General features: G+C 39.2%; 1 protein-coding gene across 2 annotated transcripts in view; it reads right to left on the minus strand.

Annotated features, from left to right (window-relative positions):
* The window catches only part of NBEAL1 (neurobeachin like 1), a 145,606-nt gene extending 134,777 nt beyond the window's left edge, over positions 1-10,829 (minus strand). For both annotated transcript variants that reach the window (XM_050969552.1, XM_050969551.1), the window contains exons 1-2: positions 10,734-10,829; positions 9,407-9,999 (exon numbers count right to left, since the gene is read on the minus strand). In XM_050969552.1, the coding sequence (XP_050825509.1) occupies positions 9,407-9,457 (51 nt within the window). In that variant the 5' untranslated portion in view covers positions 9,458-9,999; positions 10,734-10,829. The remainder of the gene's footprint in view (positions 1-9,406; positions 10,000-10,733) is intronic.
* Between the last annotated feature and the right edge of the window lie 4,683 nt (positions 10,830-15,512).

Genomic DNA, 15,512 nt, shown 5'->3' on the forward strand with positions numbered 1-15,512 from the left:
CAATGACCCACCTCAACTCTCTGTTCCAGCCCGCACTACCACAGAAGTGCTCTGTACAGCTGAGATATAGCATTCTGCTTAGCCAGTCAACTGCTCAATAAATTATTAAACAGAAAGGGGCAATAAACACAGGATTTACAATCCTGTGATATACTGATTCTAATAATTTTCACTTTGCTGTCAATAGAGCTGACCCAACAGAGCACAACTAGTAAAAGACGAAAGACCCATGTAACAACTAGGGAACAGGGAGCATCCCAAGCAATTTCCAAGAGATCTAGAAAAAATATTTCTTGAGTGGCAATCCAAAGTCACAAAGCAATGACTTTGGGTTAACAGAAATTCCGATCACTAGCTCAAAATAAGGTGTATGGTAAAAACCCTGTTCCCACTGAAATCAATGGGAGTTTTGGCACTGGTTTAAATGGGAGCAGGACTCAGCCCTAAGTGCCTTTAGATTTTATTTTTTTAAAGTAGCCACTTAGTTTTGCGCAAACATAATAAATAAATACGAGCCAAGTTTCATCCTGAAGTATATTTTTATAGCCAAGCGATAAACTTCTTATTTTTATTTTGAGAGTTTACTTCATGGCCTGATTAATCACAAACATACCCTCACTATATTTCCGTAGAAGACTGGCAATTGTCACGCCTTACCTGACATTCCCAGTGTTCTTCCCATCAGCAGAAAAATGTGTACCTGTGAGCCATATGACAGGAGCGAGCTGATTTTGTAAATTAATTTCTAGATAATGGCTTAAGTAATTGATGATAAAAAGACAATTATAATATACCAATAGTTTTACACATTTCAAATAGAAAGTAAAATTTTCAGTGGTTTCAATGAAACCAGACTAAAGCACTTCTGGAAATTTTCCCTCAGTTAAAAACGTCCGCATGTCAGAACAATGTGCCTGATAATGCCACTGTATGTTAAACTAATCAGTCTCTACAGAGAAGCAGCTATATCTACCTGAGTAACTTGCTTTAAAAAGTTACTTTCTGCATGTCTACTATCAGCTAACAAGGCCTCAGATATACTCCCAGGAGATTCAAAAACACTAGAAATTTCATCCAATTGTCCACAATATTAGAGAGACAAGGTAGGTGAGGTAATATCTTTTATTGGGCTAACTTCTGTTGCCAAAAGAGACAAGCTTTCGAGCATCCTAATATCTAGAGGCCAACACGGCTATCATTACAATGGACACAAAAGCGTAATTTATAGGAATATCACTCTGTTTGTATTGCCTGAGACTTGTTACCTGAAGACTTTCCTTTCTGTGATACTAATACTAATGTATTATTTTTCCTCATTCTCTCTAATTGCTGGTAGAGGTAAAGTGAGGTCTACAATTGGTGCTGGGCTTGAATTTTGAACCTTAGAACCTCATATTTTCTCCAGCTCTAACTTTGCTTAAACAACACATCTCATCTCTTTCCATAAGGATAGCAGTTTACCACACACTGCAATAGTTTCTGTTAGAATTTGAGGAGTGTTGTAGGGATATATCTGCTACTACCACCTGGACTGTTCATTAGAGTCCTATCTATTTTAAAACTAACAGTGGGTCTTATTTTGAGGCAAGAAGTCATTAAAGAACACACTTATCTGGCAACCATCTGCACCTTATTACTAAAAGGTCTTTTCTTCTTGTTTTTAAGGCAACTTCTCAAATTTCCCTGGTCACCCCGTGAGCTTATTTGGAAGAAAGGATGCTGAAGCAATTAGAATCAGAAGACCTCAGTTCTAATTTCTGTTTTACCACAGGCTTCCTGTGGGATCCCATCACTCAACCTTTCTGTGCCTCAGCTTCCACAATTGCAAAATGAAGAAAACATTTATCCTACAAGGGTGTGGAGACTACATTCACGAATGCTTGAGGAGAAATTTGAATGCCTCTGATAAAAAGCATTATATAATGGAACATTATTTCTTTTATTATATTTTATTTCAAAGTGACACCTACTTTACTACCTATCAGCTTCAGATTTTACTGAGTGTTGATTATTATTTGTATAAACATGGATTTAATTGTTTTTTTTTTCCTCACTGCTTGATAACACCAGTTCTTGGCTTATGTTATATTGCAAATTATTTCATATATATTATACTAATTTACATTAAGGCTGCAAAGACTAAGATTCAAAAGTTAGGAAATGCCAGAATTTGGCCCTCTTCTGTGACTTATGATAGTCTCCAACTACATGATCACATGTAACAAATGAGGCAGAAGTCCTACAGACACTGGCTCCAATCATTACACAACCCCATTCACTCCCGGAGCACTGTCCATCCTGTACATTGATGGAAGCAGGGGTCCTGTGGGACAAAAATAGTATGCAATCAATTGCGTATGTGCTATTAAGTGATCGGCAATTCTTCAGAGACCTGTAACTTGGCTGCATTTGGGTGAAATTCCACAGTGACCGCCAGAGGCATAGCTCTGATGCTAGGTTGAGCCTCCTGTCAAATTTCAAGCCCTTCTTCCTGAGGACCTAGAACTTCTCAGTGAAAAAGGCTGTAAGAATTTTTAACATGGGCAAAAATACACTTTTTCCCAACTTTGTTCTTCAAAGTTACTGAATCATTTTAGCTGAAAATTTCCAACAAAGTTCAGCCTGAGGCAGGCACCTAACTGGAAAGTTTCAGCCCAAACAGTTAAAGTTTGGCAAACGTATAATCAACTGAAAGCTGGGACTTATACACCTTTACCCCGATATAAAGTCGTCCTCAGGAGCCAAAAAATCTTACCACATTATAGGTGAAACCGCGTTATATCGAACTCGCTTTGATTTGCTGGAGGTCGCAGCCCCACCCCCCGGAGTGCTGCTTTACTGCATTATATCCAAATTCATGTTATATCAGGTCACTTTATATCAGGGTAGAGCTGTAATTGAAAGCACGAGGAAAGCTTAACTATAGGTGTTGCTACCAACACCGCCTATGAGTCTCCACCTACAGTAACCAGATGTGTTAAGAGCTGTACTATAAAATAACTTTTGTGGAGTTGTGGTCACTGGAAAAAGCTTAGGCTAGGCTTGTATTCTTGTCCACATAAACTTTTAGTTACTCTTTCACAGCAGCCAGGATCTCTCTTTAATCTTTGATTGATGCTTCTGGACAAAATAATTTATTCTTTCTTTTTATTGCTAGTGTCATCCTATATTCTTCCCACCAACTTTCACTCAAATGTATAGCTTTCTTCCATGGGGATGATAAATATGTGTCCTATCTTGTGATAATTCTAAAGAAGACTCAAACTATGAATCCTTAATCTTCTCTTTGGATTCTATCGATATTTCTGACCTTATGGCCAAGGTGTGTATCTATCTGCCCACCTCCTTTTCAATTTTTTTCCCCAGTAACTTCTGCCTTTCACATCCCACTGCGAGTTTTAAATTGTTTTATGGGATACTTCCATATGCTCTTAAGCATTTTCTTGTGAACATTAAAATAAAACTCCATTGGAGAGTCATTGCATTGATAATGAAATCAACCTAATCCATTGTTTGTTTCTGTCCAAACTTTAACATGTCCTCAAAAACATTTTGGGTTTTTTTTTCAACCTTATAATTTAAATCCTGAATAGTATGGCTTTAAGGGTGGTGAGCTACATGAAATTACATTATTTACCTTTTGTAGCCAATTAATGGCTTATTACCTGCCTTCATTTTATTAGCTCTTACTGCTGTACAAGAAGAATAGTGCTAACTATTAAATGAGCTAACTCCTGCTCATACTTATTTGTCAGGAGTCTACACTGCAGTGACTTTGTTCATCTCTCTTCAATTGTTCTTTGCGTAAAGTTTTCAAAAGTGCGTAAGATCAATAGGATTTAGGCTCATAAATCACATAGGAGTTTTCGAAAAATCGCTCTTTTAGACAGAGGGTGGGAATAACACATTATTATATGTTCTTAGTTCTACTGCAATGTGAGGTCTCAACCCATACTGAGAAGCTAAAATTGAATATTGTTTGTACAAGGATGGAAATCAGGTTTAGATTTCCTTCCCTACACTTTTGGATGTTTGTTACTGTTTGTTTTGGTGGTGGTGTTTTTTTTTAAGGTTGCCTAAAAAGTTTTATTGGTTGGATCTTTTAGGAAGCTTTTCATCTTTGTCATTAGTAGGTGTTTGTTTGCTCTGATATTCTTGAGCTTTTGCACATTTCACCAAGGTTTCATGGTATGTGATGCCTTTTAAGATTCAATGATTATTCTTTTAGTTTCTTCAATATCTGATTCTAAATAATTTTGAATGGTTTAACTTTTTTGTACTTTGAGTTAGATGTTCCTTATTAACTTGTAAAGAACACAATTTATCAATAAGGCCAAACCAAATCTGTGGCCATTTAGGAACTTCACAGTGTTGTCATTATACTGCACAGTAAGGACACTTGGAATTTGATACGAACAATGGGGACAGACTTCAGATCCTTCTTTTCAAAAGCAAAGGCCCTTGTCACGTAACCAAAAAAAATTCCCATTAACTTAGTTCTAATATTAGGACTACTATGACATAATTAAATGGTTCAGATTCTATACAGTAGAGGGCAGGGCACAAAATACATATTAGCCTGCTCATTACAATACAATCATTTTATATTTATTCAAACAACACTACATGAATGATTAGAAACAAATCTCTTTAGAAGTGAACAGTGACACTTTGTCATATGTTTCTAGCTTCTCTAAATGTCTGTGGAATACTAATTTTTGTTTTAATGTTTCATTAGTAATACTGTAGCTAGTAGAAGAACAATGCACATTTCGCCCACTCATGGACACAGATAACTGTAAAAGAAAGAGTGTTCCCAAGTCTGTCTCTCTGGCTGACAGAGAGCCTAGCCAGTAAAGATAGAAAAAGGTTATCCTTGTACCAGGCACTGTTGAGACCTCATCTGGAATACTGTGTGCAATTCTGGTCACTGATGTTTAAGAAAGATACATTCAAATTGGAACAAGTGCAAAGAAAGACTACTAGCATGATCAGAGGAACAGAGAACCTACCTTACAAGAGAAGTCAAGCTTCTTCAGTCTCAATCAAATGAAGGCTTTGGGGAGATATGATTTTTGTCTATAAATATATGAGAGGGTTAACTTAAACAATTCCTCTCCTTCCTGGTGTTTAAGGGCCACTATTGGCACAAGAATAACCAGATATCAACTGGCCAAACAACTTTAGGCTTGAAATTACATGAAGGTGTCTAATTATCAACGAAGTGAACTTCTGGAACAGCCTCCCAAAAGGAGAGTGAGGGCAAAAAATCTAACAGGTTAAGACTGAGCTTGTTAAGTTTATGGAAAGGATATTATGATGAGATTGCTTACAATGGCATATGGCCCATCTGTGACTATTATTAGCAAATATCTCCAACCGTTGGAGATGAACACTAGTTGGGGAGGACTCAATTACCAGAGAGAATTCTTTCCCATGTGTCCAGCTGGTGGGTCTTGGCCGCACACTCAGGGTTATCTCATCACCATATTTGAGGTTGGGAAGGAAGTTTCCCCAGGTAAGATTGGCAGAGACCTTGGTGGCTTTTCTCTCTCTGCAGCACAGGTCACAGATCACGTACTCTAGTTCAAACAGCAAGTGGTGGATTCTCTGTGGCTTGAAGTCTTTAAATGAAGATTTAATGACTTCAGTAATTCAGCCAGAGGTTATAGGCATATTAGAGGAGTGGGTGAGGTTCTGTGGCCTGCGATGTACAGGAGGTCAAACTAGATAATCATGATGGTCCCTTCTGGACTTAAAGTCTTCGATATATTGCCTCTAATTAAATTAATTGTGAGAAAGCTGATTTTTTTTAAATAGTTCATTTATACTTCTGTTGCTTTAAATAAATCAAAATCCTCCAAGAATACAGGTAGAGGCAAGAAAGTCTAGTCTTATATACAATATTTTCTTTTTGTCATTTTATACACAGACTGTATATAGAATGCTTGTTTATTTGACATAGAATTATTGCCCTTATGTAGTATTTTGTGACATAAATCACGTTGTCAAATCAGCAATTATACAACAAGGACGACCTGTGCAAATTTAAGTGAGGATGACATAGCGGGGGGGCGGGAAGAAGTGGGAGGGAGTGTGTTTCACAAGGTTTAAAGTTGAATGCCAAAAAAGGTTATAGTCTGGTTAAATTGCATACCTGTCACCACAACTAAACAATATAATTTTGCAAGAGCCAAGTTTGTTTTAGAAATGGAACTATAACATCATTTGTCTGGATAAATCAGTTTCAATTATGGTGGTTCAACCTGGTCTTACAATGCAAAAGGCTGGTCTGATCACAAACCCATTTATTCTGTTTATAAACACACTATATTTTATACAGACATATGTATAAGACTTTACACAAAAAATTATCATTTTGTATGGAGAAGGTTTAGAAGTTTAACAGTCAGAGTTAATTATCTGAGAGTTAGGTACACTAACTCTCACCTCTGCACTGGGACATTTCATATGGAGGTCAGTTACAGTACATTTCACTGTCTTTTGGTACAGATTGCGGAGACAGCAGATTGTTTTAAAATGTCCAGTGGCAGATGGTGACTTCTGAAAGTGAGCACGTAAGTGGCATGAAAAGTTTTCCTCTGAATCAATTTACAGAAACAGGCAGAAGTCATATTATATTTGCCCCCAAATAAGGTAGGCAACAACTACATTATCTTCCCTAAGGAACCTTCACTGAAAATATCCATGAAAGAAGCACAAAGCATGTTGGGTTACTTCCTCAGCTCAAGGTCAAGTTCATTTTAATTTCCCAGAATAGTATGGATAAGAGTCAAGAACAATGCCAGTGGATGAAGACTGCTTGTTTACAAACGCAGCATCTAACCTGGACTCACTCTACAAAGATTTAGGTATAGCACTCGGCACAGAAGGTTGTTAAAATGAATTATTTAGTCCCTGTGAAAACTGCCAGATTGACAGATCTGAATACTCAAGTTCTCTATTTTTCCATAAGCAGATAAAATAAATTCAATTAATTTGGCTATCACAGAGATTACTCTGAGGTCTGAAAAGCATTTAATGAAGACAACCCCATATGAAAGAAGCAAGTACAGCATATAAAAGTTTGCACATGAACCTCAGCATGCAGCATTTGAGTGTCTATACCTGAGCAGAGGTGTGATAACTAGATTATGCAGAGAACTGTTGTACTGGTGCCCCTACGGGCACTTATTTTTCTTATAGAAATCCACTTCTTTTTCCATGCAGACTGTGCAAAAAGGCCAGAAATTTGCCAGGTCTCCCTTGCTGGGGATTCCTCCAATATAGAGAAAAATAACTGTTTTAAATAATGGTGTTTTGGCTTTTTTTTTTTTTTTTTAGACTAACTCACCATTTATTAAAAGAGTCATCAGTCCACACCTTTCTGTCCAGGCCCAAGGCTTAAACACCAATAAAATTTTAGATCTACAATTCCCTTCTACACACACTATAACAATAATAGAAAAAACATGTTACAGCACAGACTTCGCTAACCAAGACAGAGAGAACACTGTATACCAACACTGTTATTGTAATGCAGATAGACTCTCTGAAAATAAAGCAGAAATCCAGTGCTCACAAGCATGGAGTTTTCTAAATGACTGGTTATCCACAACTTTTTGTTTGTTTGTTTAAGGAAAACCCCAAGAGGCTGGCAGTCTGATTGTCTCACCTGTCACTGCTACCTGCAGATCAGAATTTTAGGATGGCCTTAAGACTCTCAATATGCAGTATCCTTATAGGTTGAAACAACACAAAGGTAGCACTCAGTCTCTTGGAAAAGTATGTACCCAATATCTGTCCTTCATGCTTGTATTGTCCATATTGAAGCCTGTGATGCCTGTAGCCATTTACACTGCTGTTTTCACCCGTGCTAGTGCAGGTATATCTACCCAAGCTAAAGTCACACCTCAAGATCGTGGTGTAGACATACCCCTAAAGCTGGCTGACAGACAACAATGTTGCCTTCAAGTCAGTGACTGACCTACCCGGCCAAAGATTAAGGGAAAATGTGAAGAACAAACACTGTGAAACCTCCTTGGGCAGAACTATATTACTTAAATAAGCGGGGAAAGGCCTCTTTACTGATTACAAAATGCTGGAGCACTGGGCTGCATGGCTGTGACTATATTTTGCCACACTACATTCTTTATCCTAGTTGTCTATAACATGGCAAATGGATTTTTAAGGTGACCCTCTCAGTTTTTAAAGCCCTTAAATGTAAGGTCACATCCCATTAAAATCTTTTCCATGAGCCTTGTCCTGTGCTCTGGCACGACCAACTTTGTAGGAGCTTCGCCACTGAAATTTAGCTTGATTACCTACCAATCCTGTTGGCTGTGGTGCAGCCATGTGCACCCTCTCCATTCCTCCCCGCTTCATAGACAAGGTCTCTAAAACGGTTAATGTTTTCAGATGCTTTCCATTTAAAATTACTCTACGTGCCTGTGTGGAAACTTCTGATTTGCAGAAATGCTGTGCACTCCCAGCTGCCACTGAAGTCAACAGGAACTGTGCTTTGAACATATGAAGCATTACATAATGTTAAGTACAATGGGGATAATGTTACTATCCCTTCACTTCATAAGGATGCTTTGAAAATAAATTCATTAATGTTTGTGAAGCACTTAGATACTGTAGTGATGAGCACCACTGGCTTTTTTATCTTCAGATCAAGGTTTTAATAGTATGAAGCAAATGAGGCCTGGGTCCACATGTTGAACAATGAGAAGAAAACAAAATATTGCATAGCTGCTAATTAAGTAGGAACCATCCATCCTGTGCACAGAATGAAACGGGTCGTGTGGAAGAAATACTATGTGATCATAGGATAGACACTAATCATATTAAATATACAACATTGTGCCAAATTAAGGTTGCACAGGTAACTTGAGTTCTGGCATTCCTCAACTTTTGAGTGCTAGACTTTGCAAAGAAGCACAATAGCAAAGAATCCTGTGGCACCTTATAGACTAACAGACGTTTTGGAGCATGAGCTTTCATGGGTGAATACCCACTTCGTCGGATGCATGTGGGTATTCACCCGCGAAAGCTCATGCTCCAAAATATCTGTTAGTCTATAAGGTGCCACAGGATTCTTTGCTGCTTTTACAGATCCAGATTAACAGGGCTACCCCTCTGATACTTGAGAACCTTAACAATGTTCTTTTAATGTAAGGTTTGTTTGGGTTAGATTTTGTGTAGTATATATTAAACAGAAAAAGAAAAGAAAATGTAAAGTTGTAAATAATGTTATCTTAATTTTTGGTGAGCTGGAATCCACACAGAGCTATTAAATAACCATCCAGGGGACAACAAAACAAACTAATACCTCCTGTTATTAAGGTGTGCAAAGAAAGTGTCTAAAAAAAAAAAAAAAAAAGAAAAATAAGAAAATAGTTACCTTATTACAATAAAGCATCCAAAGTTCATACAGCCTCTCTCTGGATGCCATTCCTTCACCTCCTCTTCTCTTCTTTTACAACAATTTGTGTTCAAGATCCTACCATGCTTAGTTTATATTCCGAATTGTTCCCCTCCCTATGTTTTTGCTTTTGTATCAGAATTCTGTCATACCCCAGGTGGAAACAATGTCAAGGATGAAAACAAATGGATCTCAGTGTGCCTCCTGGGTAAACAATGCTGCACAATTCAATCAGTCAAAGGCAACTGTCAAGTAGCTCCTCTTCATCAATGGCACTTCAGTATTAACCTCGGAGAGCAAAAATAAACTTTTCAGGCTTATGTTGTGGGAGAGAAATCCATATTTAAACACTGGAGACCTCAGGAACTAGGTAGAGACAATCTCTATTTCTCTTATCAGTGACACTCTCTCTAACAAGGAACCAATTGGTTTACAACCTTCATGATCTTGTGTTTTGCAGCTGAGTTAAACAGGAAAAAAAAAAAAGGATAAAGCTACAAGGCAGAAAATACAATAGTCTTGGAGGTGTACGGGGAAAAAAGAGCCAAACAATATTAATGTGGATAATTGACCTGTAGGGAAAAAAAAGAAATAAATTATGAACCACAAACACAGAAACACAAATCCTATATGCTGTGCATCTTATTTCTAGACTCCCATAACCCTCCCATCATTTTAAAAGTTAAATTAAATCTCTGTATTAAGTTTACAAAATTAACTAAGGTTTGTTGCCTGCTTTGTTTCTGTTTTTTTTCTTTTCTCTATTCCCTGAGACTACACAGGCAAGCAGAATGCAGAAAGTTAAAACCCTCCCACCCTATGCCCAAAGCCAGGCTCTCTCCTGAGAGAAAGACGCAAATTAAGAAACCTGCAGCTCCCAGGTCTAAGGGCCAAAACATAGCGCCGCTTCCTAGTGTAGACACAGCCCAAGAGTTTCCCCCTCAAACCCCAGCTGCAAAGGTAACAACAAACCTCGGAGGGTTACAAGCTGATAAGAGCCGATACAGGGCAAGCGGGCAGAGACCTTGCCACAAACAGCGATGGCTGCAATGCCCACCCGCGCCCTCAGAGCCCTCCCGCCCCATGGCTGGTGAGCCCCTGCTCCGCGCCGCTGCTGACTGCCTCTCGCCCCACTCCCCGCCCCCGGGGCAGTGATCTCTGGGGCGAGGGGCCGACTCCCTCGTTCCTCCCTCTGACACTCGCCTCCTCTTTCCAGCGGTCCCGCCGCCCTTTGCCTTGTCAGCCGCCCCCGGTTCTCAGGTCCAGGCTGCGCCGGGCCCTGCTCCTCCCCAGCCCGGTAGCTTACCCCGGGCGCAGGGGGCGGCCGGCCTGGGAGCGGCTCTTCTCAGCGCGCAGCCCCGAATACAGCTGCCGGACACAGCTCGGCGCGGCGCAGGGAGGAGGCCGGGCCCAGCCGCACCGTCCCGCCCACATTCCAGCGCAGCCGGCTCCGGCCCCGCCCCGCCGAGCCGGGGGGAGCGGGAGGAGACGCCGCCATCTTGACTGCTGGCAGGACTATGCTCCCTTGGCTGTGCGGGAGCCAGGCCCCGGGGAGGGGTCAGGCCAGTCGACAGGAGGGAAGGGCCTGTCCCAGGGAACCGTCCATCCAGGCAACCAGCAAGCTGGCCGGTAGCATGGGTGTCTCTGGCCCCTCAAGGGGACCTGCCTCCTCAGCTGACTTCCTGGAGGGACAAGGCAACATCAATGTTAAGGACCGTCCCCAGCCAGCACACAACAAACCCGCAGCAGGCGTGGGGTGTGGGAGAGGGACTGAGGGGGGCAGACTGGAAGCATCGGGGTCTCTTTTGGAGCAGGCCTTCCTGTTGAAAACCAGACACCTGGCACCCCTATAAAGCTTTGTAGTGGGATATATCCAGAAAGCACTAAAACCCGGCATTGCTGCTAACACAGCTTTTACTGTACAATGCTTAGCTAGATGGAGGAAAAGATACCAATGGTACCAAGGGTTTTATACATCATTTGAAATAAAAGTATTTAATTATGACATAAAACAAGTATTCAGGATCTTGAGCTCTCCATGAATGGGAACAAAATATTGGAGATGCAGAGAAGCCAAATAATTTAGTCACATACATCAATACCAGAAAAATCCTGCTCTCACACTGCATACAGGTCCAGGATTCCAGTTTATGGACTACAACAGTAATAAAAAACACAAGTTCCCATATCTTAAGCAGGCTCGCCGAGGATTGGTTTGGGGCATATTGGCCATTATCAATTAAATATTCTTACCCCTTTTCTACTTTTAGTCTTATTTGAAAAATATCCTTTATGTACGAAACACCAGTAATCTCCCGTCATCTGCAGGTCATATAATCTGTTGCCATTTGAAAGTAGTTTAGTCCCCATTTAGAATGGGTTTTGGTTCTTCCAATAGTTCTTTTTTAGCCCAGAGGACTTTCACTTACTTCCTTTTGCTATTTCTTATGCCTATTCTCAAAATAGCGGTCTTGTAGTGTCTACCATGTTAAAGCAAAGCTACCACAAGTTTCAGAAAAGAAATAAGACTTTTCTTAACAGTCTTTACTCTTATCCAACTATTGTTTAGAGAGTTTAGTTGATAGTGCCACTGTTTACATTGTTATACATTACTGCAAAAGTCATGCTCTCCTTCAAAACACAGAAATAACCAAGTTGTTATTTTAGTACATAGTAATTTGTTTAATTATCCTGTCACTACATGGTATTTCCCTAACTGATTAACAGTCAGATCCCAATCCAGTAAACAATGGATCTGCTCAGGTGCATAAAGTTAAGCAGATGCATAAATGTTTGCAGAATAGGAGCTTTACTGCTTAAGTAAAGGCTATTTGTATCAAATATATGCACTTCAAAATAAAACTTTGCCAAATAAAGATTATATTATAGCAAGACTCCACAGGCTACCTTACTTTTGTATTTCTTTTCCGTTGTTTACATTTTGTGATTTTATTTCATTATTACAGATTTATCATTTAATTAATTTTTCACATTTTAATTTTTATTGGCAGAAGTAATAAAAGTAAAACCATTTTTAGAATTGTTTAATGTAAAGAATATATTTTATATATGTTTTATAAAGTAACTTGACTGATTTGCAAATATTACAAGGGCTAGATTGCTTACCACATTCAACAGCATTGTGGGATCAAATCACTCATTTCAGAATGAATGGGAAGACTTATTTTATGTCTGTCATAAGAAACCGGACAGCTTATTTTTAATATCTACCAGTGCACATCTAATTTTTTCTTCCAATTTGTTTGCACTGACTACTCTCCCCCCACAAAGCTTGAGGACAGCATAGTCAAAAGATTGCAGAGTTCACCCAGAAAAAAAATTAAATTAATTATCCACATAAAAACACTGATACTTAAGGCATTCCTTAGAAATAATTTATTTCAGTTCACTGGGACAAGTTAGACTATTTTTGTGTTTGGATTTTTTGTTCTGGAGTACATGCCATGTTGCTTTATTTTCTTCCATTATGTTTCCACGTTTACTATGTTTACTTCCGTTCTTTCACATATATACATCATTTCTGTTACTACATGATGCACGGTTTTTCAAAAACTTTTTAATAATATGGCACACATTTTAATACAGACATCTTATGTAACCACCTCTCCTCTCATCTCTGACTCTGTAGAACACCTTCCTTCCAATTTATGATCAAAACACCTCTGTGGCAACTAAAGCAATTGCTTACATAGAAAGTTAATATTGGGGGGATATTTTAATTTATTTTAAGCTGTCTTTATTGTAGTTTAGCAACAGAAATAAGTAGGAACCAACACATGCAGATGCTGTTCATGAACCTCTGTTAGGGCCTCATCTTGCACTAATTGAAGTCTATGGCAAAACTCTCTGAATTTATTAAAAGAGGGTCAGGACTTTAGAGAGTATACTGCTGTTACCTATGGATTGTATATTTATTCAAAATCCAATAAAAACATTTAATCAGAAAAAAAACTATGGACAAATGTATATATCAGATTGTCTGCAGTTTCTGCTACCAAATTCGAGAATTAGTATTCTCTAGTCCAGGGGTCGGCAACCTTTCAGAAGTGGTGTGTCAAGTCTTCATTGATTCACTCTAACAGTTTTGCATGCCGGTAATACATTTTAACATTTTTAGAAGGTCTCTTTTTATAAGTCTATAAGATATAATTAAACTATTGTTGTATGTAAAGTAAACAAGGTTTTAAAAACATTTAAGAAGCTTCATTTAAAGCTAAATTAAAATGCAAAGCCCCCGGACCAGTGGCCAGGACCTGGGCAGTGTGAGTGCCACTGAAAATCAGCTCACGTGCCGCCTTCGGCACCCATGCCATAGGTTGCCTACCCCTGCTGTAGTCAAAAGTAAAGGAAACAAGTTTATAATATTACCGAGTTTATGACTCATTCACACTGCAGATCTCAATGGTTAACTGTTTAACATAATACAAGCAAGATAAGATAGAGTCAGTAGCTAAACTGAATGTTACAAAGTCTTTAATCACACAGTTTATTGAGTTGGTGGTGCTTCATAGAATATATAATTCTAAGAAAGTCTATTTCTTTAACATATCCAAGTTTCTTTTTCCTTTTCCTTTATTTTGAGAACATTCACATAGAAACAAGATCTTTGCTTCTCACAGAATGGATGGAATGGTTTTGTGCAAGCTTGTTTAAAATTAGTGTTACAGAGAAATGACTAATTTTGATCTTTTAAAGAAAATATAATTTAGGATTTTTGAAGTCCCCATAGGCTCTGCCCTCTGCTAATATTTGCTATTTCTCTTATCTGCAGAGGGCAGCAGAAGCTGCCTGAGGCTTGCACAAACAGTTTGGAAAGAACTGCTATTAATATCAGCGAAAAAGGGGTTACCTGCTCAACCTCACACACATCCTTTAAAAATCTGGTAGCCTAGGAACTAAGCAGCAGCCCCAGCAAATAGAGGCAGCTGGCTGAGCAGGAGAGAGAAGAGGATGAATGAAGACATATCCCATCCAAGCAGTCTGAGGAAGGGGCTGGGAAAGAACTTCTCTACTCCAAATCAAATACAAGGACAGCTGGGCAATGCTGGGAAGTTCAATCAGCTGTTAGTGCTGAGCTCCCACGTCCTCCTGCTGCTACTTATAGAGCACCCATTAGCCCTTCCATCCACTATGGTGAGGGAGAGGAAAAAAGGTAGGGCCTGTATAACTGTCTTCCACCTCCTCCCCTCAGGACTTGTTCTCTTGCAGCTGCTGGATGTGGGGGTGGGGACTCCTTCCCGCACCAACACTGTATTGTTTACATAGCTGTTGTTTGCCAGACAGCTGCACCCTCCGGCAGTGTCTGCTGTTTGATTCCTGATGATGATATAACAATAAGCTCTCAGCAGGGTATAGAGCATGGGGGAAGGGGGGAAAAATAGGGGCCAAAGACCCACTAATATATACACACACCTTTGTTTAAAAACTGGTTATTCATTTAATTTGCCACTCAAACAAAAGCGGTATAAGTTGTTGGAGTCAACTTTTAAGGGTTTTGATGCCTTATTAACTGTACTAATTCCCATCCTGGACTCATAATCCATTTTTACATGATTGGTTGCTGTGTAAATGATTATGATGTTACAAACAAAGGAGTAGGCTTTCAAGCTGTGAATAATCAGCAAGAACAAATAAATCCAAAAGAAACAAATCTGGTGTTTTCCTACTGACAGCTTCATAACAACAAGGAAAGAAATGTTTTAAAATATTTGCAAAGAGACTTTTGCAGCAGCTTTTCAAGAACTGTTGGGTGGTTTTTTTGGTTTGCTTGTTTTTTGCATTAAATGGGTTGCTCCAGTCTTTAGTAAACATTAGTGTTCATATTGGCATCACTTGAACATACAAAAGAATGACTATACCAGCTCAGATCAGAAAAGTGGTCCATCTAACAGCAAGCTGTCTTTGATAGTTGCCAGTACCAGACACTCTGAATTAAACTGCCAATCCTCCCCCTCCAACTCCCTCCCCTGAAGGAAAATGTATGGAATAACTTGCCTGTAAACAAAGTTTTTTCCTAACCTCCATCAGTTAGTGGATGGCTTATACCCTGAAGCATGAGGGTTTA

This window comes from Gopherus flavomarginatus, chromosome 10 (genome assembly GCF_025201925.1).
Source record: "Gopherus flavomarginatus isolate rGopFla2 chromosome 10, rGopFla2.mat.asm, whole genome shotgun sequence".
NCBI lineage: Eukaryota > Metazoa > Chordata > Testudines > Testudinidae > Gopherus > Gopherus flavomarginatus.